Source organism: Cetorhinus maximus, chromosome 18, assembly GCF_964194155.1.
Source record: "Cetorhinus maximus chromosome 18, sCetMax3.hap1.1, whole genome shotgun sequence".
NCBI lineage: Eukaryota > Metazoa > Chordata > Chondrichthyes > Lamniformes > Cetorhinidae > Cetorhinus > Cetorhinus maximus.
The window spans coordinates 41976016-41997435 of record NC_135896.1 but is presented as its reverse complement, the minus strand read 5'-3'; the positions used below and the strand labels follow the sequence as shown (position 1 = coordinate 41997435).

At 41.6% G+C, this 21420-nt stretch overlaps 1 protein-coding gene across 3 annotated transcripts in view; it reads right to left on the bottom strand.

Moving 5' to 3' along the window:
* LOC144693101 (inverted formin-2-like) overlaps nt 1-21420 on the bottom strand; it is a 77845-nt gene that overhangs the window by 3427 nt on the left and 52998 nt on the right. For all 3 annotated transcript variants that reach the window (XM_078562498.1, XM_078562500.1, XM_078562499.1), the window contains exons 13-22: nt 20429-20529; nt 19222-19292; nt 18756-18863; nt 18325-18395; nt 12681-12801; nt 12433-12597; nt 9606-9708; nt 9077-9241; nt 6828-7565; nt 4554-4610 (exon numbers count right to left, since the gene is read on the bottom strand). In XM_078562498.1, coding sequence (XP_078418624.1) covers nt 4555-4610; nt 6828-7565; nt 9077-9241; nt 9606-9708; nt 12433-12597; nt 12681-12801; nt 18325-18395; nt 18756-18863; nt 19222-19292; nt 20429-20529 — 1699 coding nt within the window. In that variant the 3' untranslated portion in view covers nt 4554. The remainder of the gene's footprint in view (nt 1-4553; nt 4611-6827; nt 7566-9076; nt 9242-9605; nt 9709-12432; nt 12598-12680; nt 12802-18324; nt 18396-18755; nt 18864-19221; nt 19293-20428; nt 20530-21420) is intronic.

Genomic DNA, 21420 nt, shown 5'->3' with positions numbered 1-21420 from the left:
ATGCTTTCACATACTCTCAGGCAGTGCATTCCAGTCCTAACCACTCGCTGCATGGAAAGGATTTTCCTCATTTTGCTATTGCTTCTTTTGCCAATGACCTTAAACCTGTGCCCTCTGATTCTTGATTCTTCCACCAGTGGGAACAGTTTCTCCCCATCTACTCTGTCCAGACCACTCATGATTTTGAATACCTCTACTGCATCTCTTCTCAACCTTCTCTTTTCCAGTCCTAACTTCTCCAATCTATCTACATAAATAAAGTTCCTGATCCATGGAACCATTCACATGAATCTTTTCTGCACACACTCTAGTGCCTTCACATTCTTCCTAAAGTGTGGTGCCCAGAATTGGATGCAATACTCCAGGTGAGAACCAGTGTTTTATACAAGTTTAACAGAACTTCCATTTTAAAAAAAACTCTATACACCTATTAATAAAGCCTAGGGTGTTTATGTTTTATTAATGGCTTTCTCAACCTGCTTTGCTACGTTCAATGATTTAGGCACATATGCATCCAGGTCCCTCTGCTCCAGCACCCCTTTTATTTTATATTGTCTCTCTGCATTCTTATTACCAAAATGAATCACTTCACACTTCTCTGCATTAAATTTCATCTACCATTTGTCTGCCCATTCCACCAACCTGCCTATGTCCTTTGAAGTTCTACACTATCCTCCTCTCAATTCACAATTCTGCCAAGTTTGGTATCACCCACAAGTTTGAAATCATATAGGTCATTTATATACATCAGGACCTCTGGGCAACTCCACTAAAAATCTTCTTCCAGTCTGAAAAACATCTATTAACCACTACTCTGAAGAAGGGTCATTTGGAGTCAAAACGTTAACTCTATTTCTCTCTCCACAAATGCAGTCAGACCTGCTGAGTTTTTCCAGCATTTTCTGTTTTTATTAACCACTACTCCCTGTTTTCTGACACTTAACCAAATTTATATCCATGTTGCTACTATCACTTTTATTCCAGGAGCTATAACTTTGCTCACAAGTCTGTTGTGTGGCACTCTAACCAATGCCTTTTGGAAGTCTACATACACCACATCAACAGCATTAGCCTCATCAAGCCTCTCTTTACCTCATCAAAATACTCCAATAAGTCAGTTGTACACAATTTTCCCTTAACAAATCAAAGCTGGCTTTCTTTAATTAACCTGCACTTGCCCAACTGACAATTTGTTTCCAAAATTATCATTTCTAGAAGCTTCCACACCACCAACGATAAACTGACTAGCCTGTAGTTGCTGGTCTCATCTTTCCAGCCCTTTTTTGAACAAAGATGTAACATTTGCAATTCTCCAGTCCTCTGGCATCACCTCTGAGTCTAAGGAGGGCTGGAAAATTAAGGCCAGTGTCTGCAAACCCCACTCTCACTTCCCTTAGTGCATCTTGGATCCGTCTCATCGGGTCCTGGTACCTTATCAACTCTTAAGTACAGACAGCCTATCCAAACCTTCTCCTTATTAATTTTAAACCTTTCAAGTGTTGAACAACTTTCTCTTTCACCATGACCTGCTCAGCATCTTATTCCTTGGGATGGACTTCAATGTCCATCATCAAGAGTGGCTTGGTAGCACCACCACAGACCGATCTGGCCAAGTCCAAGAGGACATAGCTGCTGGACTGGGTCTGTGGCAGGTACTGAGGGAATCAACAAGAGGGAAAAACATACTTGAGCTCATCCTCACCAACCTGCCTGCTGCAGATGCATCTGTCCATGACCACCGCACAGTCCTTGTGGAGACAAAGTCCCATCTTCAAATTGAGGGCACAGTCCATCGTATTGTGTGGCAGTACCACCATGCCAAATGGGATAGATTTCGAACAGATCTAGCAACTCAAAACTAGGCATTCATGAGGCACTGTGGGCCATCAGCAGCAGCAGAATTGTACTCAACCACAATCTGTAATCTCATGGCCTGGCATATTCCCCACTCTACCATAACCACTAGGCCAAGGGATCAATCCTGGTTCAATGAAGGGTGCAGGAGGGCATGCCAGGAGCAGCACCAGGATTATCTAAAAATGAGGTGTCAACCTGGTGAAGCTATGATACAAGACTACTTGCATGCCAAGCAGCATAAGCAGCAAGTGATAGACAGAGCTAAGCGATTCCACAACCAATGGATCAGATCTAAGCTCTGCAGTCCTGCTACATCCAGCTGTGAGTGGTGGTGGACAATTAAACAACTCACTGGAGGTGGAGGCTCCACAAATATCCCCATCCTCAATGATGGAGGAGCACAGGACAGCAGTGCAAAAGATAAAGGCTGAAGCATTCGCAACGATTTTCAGCCAGAAGTGCCAAGGGGATGATCCAATATCGGCCTCCTTCGGAAGTCCCCAACATCACAGATACCAGTCTTCAGCCAATTCGATTCACTCCACGTGATGTCAAGAAATGGCTGAAGGACTGGATAGTACAAAGGCTATGGGCCCTGATAATGTTCTGGCAATGGCACTGAAGGCTTGTGCTCCAGAACTTGCTACGCCCCTAGCCAAACTGTTCCAGTACAGCTACAACACTGGCATATACACAGCTATGTGGAAAATTGCCCAGGTATGTCCCATCCACAAAAAGTAGGACAAATCCAACCTAGCCAAATACAGCCCCATCAGTCTACTCTCCATCATCGGTAAAGTGATGGAAGGGGTCATCAACAGTGCCATCAAGCAGCACTTGCTTAGCAATAGCCTACTCACTGATGCTCAGCTTGGGTTCCACCAGGGTCACTCAGCTTCTGACCTCATTACAGCTTTAGTTCAAACATGGATAAAAGAGCTGAACTCCAGGAGGTGAGGTGAGAGTGACTGCCCTTGACACCAAGGCAGCATTTGACCGAGTGTGGCATCAAGAAGCCCTAGCAAAACTGGAGTCAATGGGAATCGGGAGAAAACTCTCCGCTGGCTGGAGTCATACCAAGAACAAAAGGAGATGGTTGTGGTTGTTGGAGGTCAATCATCTGAGTTCCAGGACATCATTGCAGGAGTTCCTCAGGCTAGTGTCCTAGGCCCAACAATCTTCAGTTTATTCATCAATGACCTTCCTTCCATCATAAGGTCAGAGGCGGGGGTATTCGCTGATGATTGTACAATGTTCAGCAATGGTGCTGAACTCCTCAGATACTGAAGCAGTCCATGTCCAAATGCAGCAAGACCTAGACAATATCCAGACTTGAGTTGACAAGTGGCAAGTAACATTCACGCCACACAAGTGCCAGGTAATGTCCACCAACAACATGAGAGAATCTAACCATCGCCCCTTGACATTCAATGGCATTACCATCACTGAATTCCCTACCATCAACATCCTGGGGGCTACCATTGACCGGAAACTGAACTGGACTAGCCATATAAATACTGTGGCTACAAGAGCAGGACAGAGGCTAGGAATGCTGTGGTGAGTAACTCACCTCCTGACTCCCCATAGCCTGTCCACCATCTACAAGGCACAAATCAGGAGTGTGATGCAATACTCCCCACTTGTCTGAATGAGTGCAGCTCATTGAAACACTCAACAAGCAGGACAGAGCAGCCCACATGATTGGCACCCCTTCCACAAACATTCACTCCCTCCGCCACTGACAAACAGTAGCAGCAGTGTGTACCATCTACAAGCTGTACTGCAGAAACTTACTAAGGCTCCTTCAACAGCACCTTCCAAACCAGCGACCACTACCATCTAGAAGGACAAAGGCAGCATATACCTGGGAACACCACTATGGGAACACCACTACCAGCAAATTCCCCTCCAAGCCATTCGCCATTCTGACTTGGAAATATATCACCATTCTTTCACTGTCACTGGGTCAAAATCCTGGAACTCCCTCCCTAACAGCACTGTGGCTGTACCTACACCACAGGAGCTGTAGCAGTTCAAAATGGCAGCTCACCACCACCTTCTCAAGGGAAATTATCGATGGACAATAAATGCTGGCCTAACCAGCAATGCCCACATTCCGTAAATGAATAAATAAATGAAAAGAATAAATTTAAAAATATTTAATACCCCCCCACCCCCATACGTAAACCCCCTTTTTGGTCCCTAATTGGCCATGCTATGGTATAAATTCAGAAGCAAAAACAGCATGAATGTGTACAGAAATAGTTCTTATGTTGGAAGTCCCACAGATTAAGTAGATTCAAAATAGCATGTAGGTTTTAAAAACTTTGTTAGCAATAAATATTTGGGTGGTGAAACATGACTTGGGCAGGGGGCACAAGAGAGGTCAGAGCATTTTGTCACTTGATATTCATTCTATTGGAGTCAATGGGACTGAACATTGGTGGAGTGTCTGACAACTGAGGTGATACCACCTGTTTGACATCCATGTCCCATTTCACCCCAAATATTCTTAGAAACAGAGCAGAAACAATTGTAAAAACCAGTAATGAAATGGTTGAGTAATAGCTTTCACTGACAGCAGTCAATTTACATGTAACATAGCAATGTCTTTTCATTCAATGGTGTACCAAGTAGAAAATGATCAAACGTGCTGGGGTTTTAAAAAAGGTTTTGTACGTCTGCCTCATACATACCTCATTGCAATATACAGGTTTTCTTTGATTTATTGCTTCTATTTTCAGGCTGGTCATCTGTTTTGAAATGAAAAGTAACTATCAAACAACTGCAACAAATTACAGTTCAGAATAAAAATCTAGCCCATCAAAATAGTAGTATAAAAATATACATTTTTTTTTTTAAATGGCTGGTGCAAGACTAGTATTTTTCCATAAAAATTAAATTACAACAGGCAGATTCTCCACAAAGAGGGAGTGAATGAGAGAGATGCATATGAAAGACATTTTAAAATAGGGAGCAATTTGCCTCTTGGCTTCACTGGCAGGAGAGGAGGGATGGAAAGGAGAAAATGCTCAGAACAAAATAATTCAAGGTTCCTCGAAGCAATTAAACTACTTCTGTGCTGTTCATGGTTGTGGCTGTTCATGGTTGTGTTGCAAGGTTCTTAGATCTTTAGGACAAGCGGATTATGCTCTTATAGATAAAGTATATTGAATGCTGGGTCAAAATCCTTGAACTCCCTCCCTAACAGCACTCTGGGTGTACCTACACCACAGGGACTGCAGCACTTCAAGGCGGCAGCTCACCACCACCTTCCGCCACCATAAGTATGCTCTACAGACTTGGGATTTATAACAGCTCAACTTAATTAGTACATAGGGAGGAGAAAAAAGTTACTTTCCCTCCCTCATTCCAGTTTATGTAATTGAATCAGTACTGAATTTACTACGTTTTCACTTCTAGTATGTTGATCACTTAATACGTGAAATAGTCCTGACTGTACTAAAATGTCCTTTCACCAGTTTTAGTTTATAGTCCCTTCTGCTATTGACAGCAGTCAATACTTAGCTTACCCTGAAGTAGTATTGGATGCTTTGGTTTTACTTTATCTATATCAGTTAATATTTTATACATCTGTACAAGGTTTCACCTCAGTCATCTCATGTCAAAGCTGAAGAGCTCCAGAGCTTCCTCACGACCTAAAACTCTGTGCCAGGCATTCACCCCCTTCCAACTTTCTACACTGGCTTAATGGTTTAAGTGCTTCCTTTATGTTTTGGCAATCAAATTTAATTGATTTAGCAATATGGTTCTTTGGTTTTTGCTACTTCACATTGATTCGACATGCTCAGTCTACAGTCATCGCCAGATCAAGTTCAGCTTCACTTTTACTTAATGTCAATTTGGCTCCATGGCTCTGAGGAAGCAGACTGGAGATCAAGGCTTTCACAAGACTTCAGCACCTAAGCTAGGCTGTCACTTAAGTGCAGTATTGAGGGAGAGATGCATTGTTGGAGGTGCTGTCTTTTCAAACAAATGTTAAACAAGGCTCTCAATTGCCTCTTCAAATCGACATTAATAAATCACATGGCACACTTTAAAAAAGCACCTCAGAGTGACAGTGTCCTGGCCAGTGCTCAGCAGTGAACCAATACCACCAAAACAGATTAACCATAACGTTATCTTGTTATCCGTCTGGAAGACTTCACTATGTGCAAATTGGCTGCTGTATTTTCCTATAAACCAACATTGACTACACTTCAAAAGTATTTAATTGGTTTCAAAGTGTTTTGTATCCTGAGTAGGTAGCAAGTATTATATAAATAAAGTTTATTCTTCTGCAGCATCAATGCTGTGTGTGCGCGTCTGTCATACCCATTTTACAATTCATTGAACATGCAGCACATCCCCATTTCTCAAAGCAACTTTCATCTACCACTCTTGCACCCAATTACGCATTTTACCAAACACTTTTTGGATTCCTAATTGCTCTTATCAGATGAAAACTAAATTGGCCACTGCACTATATACAGTACACTCAAGTGGGCCAGATGCTGCTGATTGATAGTGTGTGCTGAAATAAGTACAATTGATAAAAATGTAGAAAGGATTATTTCTTGCAGGACTATAGGACTTGTCACTGCCTCTAGGGAGATTATCCACTAAACACTGGTACAGAATTGATGTGTGCAACCTCCCAATCAACCATTAATGGGCAGAAACTCCACACCTGATATGTGCTATCAGTGAGGCTCCCCAAAAATAATAACCCAACTAAATTAGCCACCAACTCTCTGGATTGGAGGGAACTATTCAAACTCGGTAATTCTGGTGAGATAATGTAGATTTACAAACCAGATTTGTATTTACACAAATTAACTGCATCTTAAATAAAGAAAACACAGAATCATTTTAACTGGAGTTTAGCTTTCTCATACATTTTTAAAATGCTACATGTTCTGGTATGTTACTGATGGAGTGAGTGCTTGGTAGAAATGGAAAACCATTACCTCTGACTTTTTCACTTTTCTCATCTATTGAGTTCCTGGCAGATGATTTTGTTGAAGGTATGCATGAAGCAGATCTAGTAGGATGAGCTTTTGATCTCGTGCCAGGTGATGTATGGTCAGTGTGCTCGAGGTTTGGTTTAGGATGTGTGACGTTTGTGTCAGCAGTGGTTTGGTCCACATTTTGTGATATTTTCATTTCAGTAGCCATGTTTGCCACTGAGTCAAGCACACTAAGTGTAGGGTCAGCATGCTTGACATTATCTTTACTTTTGGAGTTTATTTCATTAGCAGTTTTAGATAAATTCCCATCTACAGTAGTGTTATGAGAGAGATTTTCTTCCTCTCTGTCCACTGGATTGACATTATCTTCACTGGGACATGGTTTCAATTGTTCATGATCTTTTGCAAATAGTATTTCAGAGTTAGATTTGGGGCTCTCTTTGCAAATATGTTCTTTATTTACTTCACTTGTGGAGAGGTCAGGATTTTTGTCAGTCACGTCCTTATGTACTGATATTGTTTCAGATGCATTTGTTTCAGGGCTGGCTATGTGCTCAGCAGACTGCTGGTGTGTAGTATTCTGCACTGCGGCATTTTGAGTCGGCAACTCTTCAGCAGGTGGTTGCTGGGCGACTGCCTCTGTTGTGGGAGCAGAAACATCATCTGAAATTTTTGATACAGTTGTACATTGAGGAGCCATTGCTTTTTCCTTGTCTTCTGCAGAAGAGGCACTTTGGTCTGTAAACACACATGAATAAAGTATTGTGCATCTATGAAAGTGAGAGTTTGCGCCTTTGTTGATAGAGGTACTTTAAATAGTTTGAATGCTGAAATATATCTGGTGTGCCCACTCCACACCTCCCCAACTCATTAAAAAAAAGTTATCACCACAACAATCATCAATATATGCAAATATATTTAATTTTACTGAAATCTCTCAAAGACAGTCCTTGATTAGCTATGGAGAAATCTTTTCAAAGTTTTTTTTAATTTGAAAAAAAAGCATAATCACTACATGTAATAGAACACAATGTTAGATCAACAAAGCAGGAAGAGGAGTTAATATATAGCAGGTTGCTGGAGATGCAAAAGTTTGTGGAACTATTGATACATGTAATTTCCTCTAAACGCACTGGATAGCTCACACACATCAAAACTACACTGAAGCATGAAGAGATAAAGTTCAAACAAAAACTTAGTTAAACTTCATCTGATTTTATATAAAAATAAAATTAATTGACGGGTGATTATACCTTGCTTGGAAGGAGATTTGAGGGCATTTATGGACAAATGTATAAGCCAATATGGTAAGACTGGCAATTTCAGCAATAAACTATGATATAGGAAAACATCATAGGAATTCATGTATTTGACACAAACATTATACATATCTTTCCTGTCTTAACCTGAGCCATTTTGTCCTGGGTCAGATTAGAATTTTTGCACCCCAATTTAAAATGGTAAAGCACCATTTTGTTTACCATGGTGTTTAACGTTTTTCAGCTTTAGCCTACGCTGTAATCATTAGTAAATCAAAAATATAAAATAAGACAGCAATCCCACTGCAAACAATGTAAACCTCACAAAAATAAATTTGCCATCACAGCAAATAATTTCAATCAATTTTCAATTGTAGAATAAGACAAGCACACAGGCCAATAAGTCGAGATAAATTCTGTCATTTTCGCTTTATAACCTCAAAATGAATGGCAGAAAATCCCCAATTATGAGTGGTTATATTTCTCATTTGAAAATAAATTCCATTTTCCATTGGACACAACTTTTAAATAAACCAAAAGGCACATAATTTGACCATCCTTTAAAACAGAAGAGCCCCAGAGTAAGGCAAATGGTTCTCATGCAATTTTGTATTGGTTAAAAATGATTTGACAGATTTGTACAGATATACAAATTCAAGTTTCCACAAAGCCTGTATTTATTTTTCATTAGATATTTACAGATCCACCTATTTCAGCAAGCAATTTTAAAGCACATGCACTGTAGCATATTAAGCATCAAGCAGTATGGAATTAACCTCTTAAAGCCCTTTCAGGATTAAGCAAGGCTGTATTTTCTTTGCCTATTGAAAGAATTGAAAATAACAGATGCAATTAGGTAACCAATACTTGCATATGCCAATAAAAATGTTGAACTGACAATCCAGGTTAATGTGGGAATACTGCTATTTTCGCTAAAAGCAAGCCAAGCTTACAGTTTGATGCCAGATGCATGCAGGCATGTGCTCTTACCCAGTGATATTTTCCCCTTATTTGTTTCAGTAATAGAACTTTTTGGAGCAGACAGAGTTTCGCACCTGCTCCTAGCAGTCTTCTTCAATTGAAAACCCTTCCTTATGTCTGACAGAAGAGCATCAATAATACATTCCTCCTCTTGCTTTATTGGTGATTTATGAACTATAAAACAAAGCAGTCACAATTTACTAGAGCTTCTCCAATATTAAAAATTATATCTCAAATTTCAAACCAGACATAAGCTCCGAGTCAAAACAAAACCAGCAATGTGAAGAAACTTGACACATGAGCAACATGGCACTGAAGTTTAAACCAGCAATTCATCATGATGCTAACTGGACCGCCATTTTCATATAGGTATATTTTATATTAACATTGGCAGTTGGTGAGCAATTCCATAACATCTGCTCTAGTGAATAAACACAATCAATTTTAGAAAACAATGATAAAATGGATTTTAAAGTACAATACAAAGTTAGTCTTTAAATCAAAGAAGACAAAACTCCCCAGTATGATCCACACTTACTAACTTGTCCATTCTCTCCTTTTTGTCTTTTAACTTCTTCTTCTTGAAGCCTTTGTTTCCTCTTTGCTGCTTTTGCCATCTGCTCCTTTCTCAGTTTATTTTCCTTTAATCACAGGAGAAAAAATAAACTAATTTTCCAGCACCAATATGCAAATGATGAGGCTTGGCCAAAACTGTGACCTACATCCAGCACACGAGAGATCCACTGGGCTGGAAGGGGCCACTCAGACTGCCCGTCTCTCTTGTCAGAACTCAGATGGTTCCGCAGAGGGATTATGCAGTGTCTGCCAGTACATTCAAACCCTTTTGCAACCGGTGGACACCACAGGAGTAAACTAAACAATCAGCGATGACAATTATAGTCTGATTTAGTTTTACTAGGTGCAAGGATAAATTTAGCAATGACAGGTCAGTCAGTTTAGCACTGGTGGGAAAGCTTTTAGAAATGATGGGCGGGATTTTCCAGCCCCCCGCCACCAACAAGATACAGGCATTGCGGGCAGTATGGGAACATTTGGAGAGTGGCCTCTCCAAATTTTCCCATCAAGCCCGCAACGATGCCTGTCACGGGCTAAGCCGGAAAATCCCGGCCAATATAACAGGACAAAATTAATATTTGGACAAGTGTGGATTAATAAGGAAAGACAACATGAATTTAAGGGGAAACTTATTTAACTAATTTGATTGAGCCTTTTCATGAAGTATCAGAGAGGGTTAATGAGGGCAATACAGGTGATATGGTGCACATGGACTTCCAAGGACTGAGTTTTACAGACTAGAAAACGGGTGGGTGGGCCTGTGAATTAGGGTGTGTGAGCACCATCAACAGCATGCCTGCTGCCTGCCCACTCCTGCGCCAATTGTATATCCGTAGCCCAATTGAGGCCCTTAAGTGTGCAATTAATGTCCACTTAAGAGTCTCATCCTGCCATAGCGCTGATTTAACGGGCAACCTGCAGCTGGAAAGGTTTGACCAACCCCTCCATACGTCCAAGCTCTAATCCTGCCCTGTCCAACATGTCCCCGACTGCCCCTCGCCAGGGCCTATCAACCCAGCCCGGGCGAGATCCCAGACTTACCTGGCTTCTGGCTCCTCCATGGTTGCTCTTCCTCTTAGGCCTCCTGCAATACTGGCAGTGTCCACCAGTCTTGGGTGGTGCTGTAAAGCTGCTGGCCTCCAATTGGTCAGCAGCTCCATGAGGCGGGTTGCCCGCCTGGAGATGAAAGTCCTGCCTCACACTAAATAAAGGGCCATTGCCCTAAAAATGAAAGTGGGGCGAACTAGTCAAGCAGAGGTGGGCTTGCCCCTGACATTAATGCTGGGGTGGGGGCAGCCTGCCCTTAGCATATAACCCAGCCCCAAAAAGCACTTGATAAAGTGCCACATCATTGGTTTGTCAGCAAAGCTGAAGCCTGAGGGATTAAAGGTATAGTGGCAGCATGGATACTAAGTTGGCCGAATGGCAGGAAGCAGAGAGTAGTAGAGAAAAGTTGTTTTTCAGACTGGAATAAAGCATACAGCAAGGTTCCCCAGGGTTGTAACTAGGCCCTCTGCTTTTTTTGATCTAGATCAATGTTAATGACTTAGACTTGGGTGTTCAGGGCACAATTTCAAAATTTTCAAATGACACAAACCTTAAAAGCGTTGTGAACTGTGAGGAGGATAGTGATAGACCTCAAGAGAACATAGACAGGCTGGAAGAATGGCTGGAATAGAATGGCTGGACACATGACAGACGCAATCTAGTGCAGAGTAGTGTGAAATGATACATTTTGGGTAGGAAGAATGAGGAGAGGCAATATGAAATAAATGGTACAATTCTAAAGGGGGTGTAGGAGGAGGACCTGGCAATATATGCATATTGAAATTGAACTGGACTAGCCATTTAAATACTGTGGCTACAAGAGCAGGTCAGAAGCTGGAAATTCTGCAGTGAGTAACCCACCTCCTGACTCCCTAAAACCCATCCACCATCTACAAGGCACAAGCCAGGAGTACGGTAGAATACTCCCCACTTCCCTGGATGAAGTCCAATAAAACGTTAGCCCTCAACAGAATGAAGGAGGAAACATGAACGCTTTAGTCCTTTAAATATTGGTAGCATAAGGATGTTTAAACACATGCGAGGCAGAATTTCAAAAGTTGAGCTTCAATAAAATATTTACTGAGTCTTTTATAAACCCCACTATGTTCCTCTGAAGGCCAAACAAATTTCCAATGAATGGATGAGTTACATAGAATAGAAAGGTCACAATTCCTATCTTGGCCTGTATCAGGCTACTCAATCTAGCTGGGGCTCATCAGCCCTTGGGTTGAGAAGAGAACTTGAGCAAAACCAGCCAACTTACATTCCTGATTGCTATTCGGAGATATCTGCCATAAGTGTGCATGTGCTATGTTGGGTTGAGATAGTATTAAGTTCAAAATATGATGCACAATGCAGTGTGGCAAAATTCAGCAGAAGTTCAATCACGAATTGGTTGCGGTGGTTGTACAACCATACCATAGAAAAGAGCCAATTTTCAGGACTTTAAGTGGAGGGGCATCATGGAAAAGAGGATTAAATAGAAAAAAAACATTATGCGCAGTATACATTTTTTCTACACACCAAGTCATGTAGAACATTTAAAGTATCTAGCTAATGTCATAAAACATCTGCTATTTATAGTTGCAGCTACAAAAAAATTCTTAGATTATAAAAGTATTCTTTTTGTCACAGTTTTAGTGTTTACTGTGAGGAATAAATTTACAATACCTGAAATTAAGGTCTTCGACATAAAACATATAAAAGATATTACGCTGTATACTAAAGCTATGACGAATTACCTTCATTGCTTTGAGGAAACAATCTCTGAAGGTTTTAATGGTTAGAAATAGTTCCTCCAGTGACAATTTACTAATGTCATCACAAAAGTACTCAGCCAGTTTCTTCCTCTCTAACTCAATATCTTCCAGATGTTCCTTCAATTTTTTTGTTTCAGATAAACTTTCCTGAAATAATAATTTTAAATAATTAAAATTTCACAATAGACAGCTTAAATACTCAAATCATTTACATTCGCTGTTTTACTTGCCTGGATAGGTTTGTCAAACTGTATTTTTACATCATCCATAGATGATTTGACTTTACCACCAATCATCTTGAGACGTTCCAAGAGGTTGATTGCATCCGACTGAAGCGAGTCCACGCTCAGGCTGTCAGTAAACATAGTCTCCAAGTTATAAATATAGTGGGCATGGTTGAGAACTAACACAGCAAGTTGCAGGATGGGGAAAGATAGAAAGGGGAAGGCAATGCATGGCATATATTTCAAAATAGCAGTCTTGGCATTTGATTCATCTCAGTTGATCTTCCTTTTGGTTCTCTCTTACTCCAGCCCTATTTCTAGAAGACAGTCTAGATTCTACTCTTTGGTGACATGCTTGGAGAAACACATGCTGTAAGGAGTCAATTTTCCCGTAGTCAGCCGGAGGATCCTGGCAGGCCTCGTTTCTCTTGTAGATTATCCCTACCTGAAAAGCTGAACATCAGTTGCGTTCAACAGCATTCATTTGATCTCAAAAAGCAATCATCTAGCTATCCTTTGGCATCAATTGCATTCAGAAGCAATCAACTAGCTATCATTTAACATTGCAAGTATCGTAACTGACAAGGTTATCAATTGTCCCAAACGACAGGGCTCAAACATTTGCGATTGGCAACATCACTTAAGCATTCAGGCTCCAAAAATGATCAGAGTTTATTTATTTATTTTTTATTCATTCATGGGGTGTGGGCTTCGTTAGCTGGGCCAGCATTTATTGCCCGTCCCTAGTTGTCCTGGAGAAGGTGGTGGTGAGCTGCCTTCTTGAACCGCTGCAGTCCATCTGGTGTAGGTACACCCACAGTGCTGTTAGGAAGGGAGTTTCAGGGTTTTGACCCAGCGACAATGAAGGAATGGCAATATATTTCAAAGTCAGGATGGTGAGTGACTTGGAGGGGACCTTGAAGGTGGTGGTGTTCCCACGTATCTGCTGCCCTTCCAGGTGATAGTGGTCGTAGGTTCGGAAGGTGCTGTCTGAGGAGCCTTGGTGAATTCCTGCAGTGCATCTTGTAGATGGTACACACTGCCGCAACTGTGTGTCGGTGGTGGAGGGAGTGAATGTTTGTGGATGGGGTGCCAATCAAGCAGACTGCTTTGTCCTGGACGGTGTCCAGCTTCTTCAATGTTGTAGGACCTGCACTCATCCAGGCAAGTGGGGAGTATTCCATCACATTTCTGACTTGTGCCTTGTAGATGGTGGACAGGGTTTAAGGAGTCAGGAGGTGAGTTACATGTCGCATGATTCTTAGCCTCTGACCTGTTCTTGTAGCCACAGCATTTATATGGCTAGTCCAGTTCAGTTTCTGGTCAATGGTAACCCCCAGGATGTTGATAGTGGGGGATTCAATGATGGCAATGCCATTGAACATCAAGGGGCAATGATTGGATTCTCTCCTGTTGGAGATGATCATTGCCTGACACTTGTGTGGCGCGAACGTTACTTACCACTTTTCAGCCCAAGCCTGGATATTGTCCAGGTCTTGCTGCATTGGGACGTGGACTGCTTCAGTATCTGATGAGTCGCGAATGGTGCTGAACATTGTGCAATCATCAGCGAACATCCACACTTCTGACCTTATGATGGAAGGAAGGTCATTGATGAAGCAGCTGAAGATGGTTGGGCCTAGGACGCTACTCTGAGGAACTCCTGCAGTGATGTCCTGGAGTTCAGATGAATGACCTCCAACAACCACAACCATCTTCCTTTGTGCTAAGTAGGACTCCAACCAGCGGAGAGTTTTCCCCCTGATTCCCATTGACTCCATTTTTGCAAGGGCTCCTGGATGCCACTTTCGGTCAAATGCTACCTTGATGTCAAGGGCAGTCCCTCTCATCTCACCTCAGGAATTCAGCTCTTTTGACCATGTTTGAACCAAGGCTGGGGTCAGGAGCTGAGTGGCCCTGGTGGAACCCACACTGGGCACCAGTGAGCAGGTCATTGTGAAGCAAGTGCTGCTTGGTAGCACTGTTGATGACCCCTTCCATTACTTTACTGATGATCGAGAGTAAACTGATTGGGGGCAGTAATTGGCCGGGTTGGATTTGTCCTGCTTTTTGTGTACAGGACATACCTGGGTAATTTTCCATATACCTGTGTATATGCCAGTGTTGTAGCTGTACTGGAACAGCCTGGCTAGGGGCATGGCAAGTTCTGGAGCACAAGTCTTCAGTACTATCGCCGGAATATTGTCAGGGCCCATAGCCTTTGCAGTATCCAGTGCCTTCTGCCGTTTCTTGATATCACGTGGAGTGAATTGAATTGGCTGCAGACTGGCATCTATGATGCTGGGGACCTCCAGAGGAAGCGGATGTGGATCTTCCACTCGGCACTTCTGGCTGCAGATTGTTGTAAACACTTCAGCCTTATCTTTTGCACTGATGTGCTGGGCTCCCCCATCATTGAGGATGGGGATATTTGTGGGGCCTCCTCCTCCAGTGAATTGTTTAATTATTCACCACTGGATGTGGCAGGACTGCAGAGCTTAGATCTGATCCGTTGGTTGTGGAATCGCTTAGCTTTGTCTATCACTTGTTGCTTGTGCTGTTTGGTACGCAAGTAGTCCTGTTTTATAGCTTCACCAGGTTGACACCTCATTTTTAGGTATGCCCGGTGCTGCTCCTGGCATGCCCTCCTGCACTCTTCATTGAACCAGGGTTGATCCTCTGGCTTGATGGTAATGGTAGAGTGGGGGATACGCCAGGCCATGAGGTTACAGATTGTGTTTAAGTACAATTCTGCTGCTGCTGATGGCCCACAGTGCCTCATGGATGCCCTGTCTCAAGTTGCTAGATCTGTTCGAAATCTATCCCATTTAGCATGGTGGTAGTGCCGCACAACATGATGGAGGGTATCCTCAATGTGAAGGCGGGACTTCACCTCCACAATGACTGTGCGGTGGTCACTCCTACTGATACTGTCATGGACAGATGCATCTGCGGCAGGCAGGTTGGTGAGGATGAGGTCAAGTATGTTTTTCCCTCTTGTTGGTTCCCTCGCCACCTGCCGCAGAACCAGTCTAGCAGCTATGACCTTTAGGACTCAGCCAGCTCGGTCAATAGTGATGACACTGAGCCACTCTTGGTGATGGACATTGGAGTCCCCTGCGCAGAGTACATTCTGCTCCCTTGCCACCCTCAGTGCTTCCTCCAAGTGATGTTCAACATGGAGGAGCATTGATTCATCAACTGAGGGAGGGTGGCAGGTGGTAATCAGCAGGAGGCTTCCTTGCCCATGTTTGACCTGATGTCATGAGACATCATGGGGTCTGGAGTCGATGTTGAGGACTCACAGGACAACTCCCTCCCAACTGTATACCACTGTGCCGCCACCTCTGCTGGGTCTGTCCTGCCGGTGGGACAGGACATATCCAGGGATGGTGATGGTGGAGTCTAGGACATTATCTGTAAGGTATGGTTTTGTAAGAATGACTATTTCAGGCTGTTGCTTGGCTAGTCTGAGACAGCTCTCCCAATTTTGACACTAGTCTCCAGATGTTAGTAAGGAGGACTTTGCAGGGTCGACAGGGCTGTGATTGCCGTTGTCTTTTCTGGTGCCTAGGTCCATGCCGGGCATGCCATCCGGTTTCATTCCTTTTTTGTGTCTTTGTAGCAGTTTGTTACAACTGAGTGCCTTGCTCGGCCATTTCAGAGGGCATTTAAGAGTCATTGCTGTGGGTCTGGAGTCACATATAGGCTAAACTAGATAAGGACATCAGATTGTCTCCCCTAAGGGACATTAGTGAACCAGATGGGTTTTTACAACAATCGACAATGGTTTCATGATCATCATTAGACTTTTAATTCCAGATTTTTTATTGAATTCAAATTCCACCATCTGCCATGGCAGGATTCGAACCCAGGTCCCCAGAGCATTACCCTGGGGTCTCTGGATTACTAGTCCAGCGACAATACCACTATGCCATCACCACCCTCCAGTTTTACATATTTTACATATTTCTGAATTTCAATAGCTTCAAACATCATAAAACTAAGCTAACTCTGGAAAAACCAGACCCTGTATTGATGAGGCACTTATGCTTTTCTTCATAACCTTTAACTCGTGCACCACATCCTGCCTGCCCACCAACACCCACCACCCCACCCTGGATTGCAGCTGTTCCCTCCCAATCAACCCCTACTTCCCTGGAACAATTTTATCCCCCACCAGCACACATCCCCCACCCCAAGCAATTTCTTCCATCCCCCCAAATCCCCCACCCTGGAGAAATTTTCTTCCACCACTGCACCGCACCCCCTGCAATGGGTGAGCCAACATAAAGCAGCATTAGTTCATATCACCAAAAGCTTGGTCAAAGAGGTTTAATGGGTTTTAAAGATTCAGGGAAAATCACAGCCCATTTTCCCCACAATACAGGCTTCGGACCCCTATTTAACACTGGTGTTGGGATCCTGATGCCTGTGGGATAAATTTGGCCTGGGTGTCCCTGAAATGGAAGGTGGGATTTTCCGGTCCCAGCAGTGGTAGGACCCGCCACTGGTGGGACCGGAAAATCCCGGCAGGAAGGTCTTTCAGTCTTTTGGAGTTTTAGACTTATCAAGACAAAGCAAACCAGGAAAAAAAAACACCCCATTGGCCCCCCCTTCCCCCCAGGCTGCAGTAGTTCCTCTTCCTCAGGTCCCCTCTCTAGCTCTCCTCTCCCTCCACCCTCATATTCCCCTCTCCTTCTTTCCCTCTCCCCTTTGCCCCTGCCCTCTTCTCCATTTCTCCATCACTATTCCCCCCTCCCCGCCACTCTTTTCCCCCCCTAGCTTTCTCCCCCCTGCCTCGCCACTTTGTCCCCCTCCTACTTTCCCTCTCCGGGGGATCGGAGAAGTCCGAGAGAGGGTGGTCGGCGTGGCACAAGGCCCAGAGACTGGAGGGACAGGGCAGCTAGAGAGAGTTTAGACCATGAGATTGGGAAGTGGGAGAATTTTAGATCCCGAGACCTGTGGAGTGGGTGTTGGAAAGTATAGACCCCCAGGACTAAAATGAACTAAAAACTAATGGGGATCAGGTGTTGTTGTCAAGCATGTACTGTAGCGGAATGACTTTTTGGACTAAATGAAAATCATCTCTGAATTCATTCAATTTAAGTAATAATTTCCTTGTATTTTTCAATGCAGATTACTGAGTGCATTTGATAGTGCGCTCAAAGCTGTCAAATTTGATGTCAAATTCATTCCAAATTAGAATTTTTGATGTCAAATCGTAATTGAGAGGAATAAGCACACTTGTAAAGAAAAATGTCAAGATTTATCAGGTACGGATAGCTGCAAATGTTAGTGGGATAAGATTTAAACTTGGACCTTCTTCCCAGGCCCCAAAAGTTGCACTTTTAAACAAAATTTTTGATTCCCAAAGGAGGTGCTTTAATTATCCTCAAACATTGTAGCTCCGAGATTTTTCTAGCAGAAATGTGCAAAATCAAATAACAATGAATGTGTTGGAGAATCAACAGTCAATTTACTTTATAATAATATTATGCAATAGTCTCTGTTCAGTTCTTGTTGGTGAAATCCAATTCTTTAGGACTATATAAAGGAGTTGGTTTACAGTTATGTTTAATAAAACAGTCATCTTAGCCACTATTTAAGAAAACAGCAGTGTTAATAATAATCCAAATGGTTGTCTTACCCTCCTGCTTTTGAAACGGTTTCTAGGTCAGCAGGAAGATTCAGAAGATCTGGATGGGATTGCTCAATCTCCTTGAAAATTTGGAAAACAAAAAACAGTCAGATATTAATCAACATTAAAAAATAGAAATACAGTTGTGAAAGATATTGTAGTAGAAGGGTCTGATATATACAGGGTTAATGTGAGGCTGAATACAGAACCGCCCACACAGTGATGTAATAAGGCACATGACCCCAGAGCGAGGGCGAATGTGGTGCTGGCCAGAGACATTAAGACTGCGACATGGAGCTGGCTCCTTGCCTGTACCCTTTACTGTATACATGTATATAGTTACAAGCAGTTTATAAAGATTTGCTGTTAACATTAACAAGACTACAAAGGCTTTCTTAACAGACACGTTCTGTAACCAGTGTCATTACGACAGATGTCACCTCAATCATGTGATGGAGCAATGTGATCCGGGATTGGTTTGCTTTCGTTTCAGTTAGTTTTAGCAGAGTGTTTATTTTAAAGCCGTCTGCATTGCCTGTGTGACTGCCCTGAGAAAAAAAGCCATAAAAGTACATGTTAAAATATACACACAAATGCAATGAAAGTTATCTGCAAACACATTTTTCATACACCATGTTGTCTGAGATATCTTCTCTAATTTTGTACACCTTCCAGGGCAATTGTCTTTCACAACAATTAGAGTTTTTTTGGTTTACTGGAAATAGTGTACAAGGAAAAAGTATTGAATTTTTGCAAAACTTATTTAAAAAAAAGACCAATCATTAACAGCGTAGCCTAAAAACATGTTCATTATCTATTTCCAATAATTCATTTTGTTTAAATCGATGCAAAGTAGTTTGACGCAGTGTAAACCAGTAGATTTTATATAGTTCACAGGATACGTACATAGTTAAGGAAGTTTCCAATTTTAAGAATCAGGTCACAGAAGAGGGGTAATCTTGTAGCAGAAAGAAGATCTATTCAAAAGCAAAGAACAATTTTAAATATTTCATCCTGCTAATGTTAAGTTGATGATTATATTTGACCTGGTGATCTTGAAAGGTCACATAATGATTCTCCATTGTGCAAAACCTTCTATAGAATTTTTTTTAAAATTAGCAAATTGGTTTTCCTTTGGACTTTATCATTCTTCTTAAGCCTTGTACTCACTAACCCTTGCCAGCTCCCAATCAGAAAATGCTTAGATTTTCAAATTCTTACCCTTGCTTTCAAATTCCTCCATGGCCTTGAGTCACCCCATCTCCATCACCTCCTCCAGCCCTACAAGCCTTCAAGATCTCTGCATTCCACCTATGCTGGTCTCATGCATATTGCTAATTTTCATTGCTGCGCCCTTGGTGGCCCTGTCTTCAGCTGCCTCAGCATTAAGATCCAAAATTTCCTCTATAAATCTCATCGTCCCCATCTCTCGTTCCTCCTCTAACATGCTCGGTAAAAACTAACTCTTTGATTACGCTTTTGGCCACCTTCCCTATATTTTCTTATGTAGTTTGGTTTGGTGTTTGATAAGCAATACTGTGCAGCATCTTGTGATATTTTACTAAATTAAATGCGTTATATAAATGCAAGTTCTTGTCATGTAGTAGGGCATTGTGTAATTATACAAGACATCATCAAACATCCACTAACCACTTTGCTATGAACACATATCTCTGTTCAGTAAACATTCATATCTGCCTTTAAGAGTGCATATAATAGCATCAAAATGTTAAGTGTTTACTTTTGATTAGAGATGTGATGATTAAATTGAAAGAATGTCATGCTTACTAAACAAAAGGTAACTAGGCAGATGATGGTCTTGAAGTTACTTAGAAACAAAATCTAAAATGTGTGATGTTTGAAAGAGAGTACAGTATTTTATTTGAATACTATTTTGCATCCGTCAAATTGAGGTTGAGCACAAGGTCATGAATGGGCAATAAGCAGCTGTAGTGCTATTTTGAGATCAATGCTGGAGTATACTGCACCAACTCATATGCATAATGGCATTAACTTTCTGACCTCTGATCAACCACCAGGTTGTTCAGATGCTTGTTGTGCTCTATAATTTAAATATTAACCCCAGATGTGCCATATTTACCATTGAACTTACCTTGACAAGCATTTTTAATTAGTTCTGCCCTTGGATGGAGCAATTGCAAGGTAACAGTAGCCTCTTCACATAGTAACATGCAGTCAATCCTTAGCTGGTAGCTGTGGTAGAGCAAGGCAAAGAAATAAAAAAACTGAATTGAGACTGCAAAACTAGAGAAAATTTGTAGAAAGCGATCAAGTCTCAAGCAAATGAGAGGTTAGGAGCAACTTTTGCCTCATTTCATTAGAATTTGAAAAATACTGAAAAAAAAATTGAACAGAAAAGTAAGACAGTACTAGATATTTGTAATAAAACAGGTAACACTAGATTAACAAAAAAGAAAAATCTGATTAATAAGAATCAAAATAACAAATATAAAGAAAATGCCAAGAATACAATGATTTCCTGCTGCTTGAACCATGGGAAAATTACACCATTTAAGGTGACTGGTCCATAATGTATAATATGGAATGCAAATGTGAATTTTGCTCCAACTTCCTCTGGAGATCAGGACAAAAAAAAAGTTCAAAATATTTCCTCAGGAAGTTAAATGGATTGGGTAGCGTCCGAGATAAAACTGATTTTATGTGATTTGTGGAAACAATGTATGTGATTTGTGAGCTCGTCTGCTGTTGAATATTAAGGAGGAATGCATCATTAATGCCTTCCCAAAATAATTTTGATTTTAAGATGAAACAAATAATAGCACACCCATTTCTTGAAGTCACTATAAAATAAATGTTTTACTTTACTCTTTATCAATGTTTAGTTTCATGTATATTAAGCATTTTATGTAATAAGTGAAACTGAAGTGACTGTATGCTAGAAACAAGTACTATTGCAGATAAAATGTATATTTCCGATTCAAAGAGTACATTTTACATACAGAATAAGTCAGTCAAAATAGTGATTAAGTTAATTGTAATATAATTATTCCTTGGAGTTTGTGAGACTTCCAAGCTTAATATTTTAGCCGCTTAGCGCATCAGGGCCGTCTAACATTGGTAACC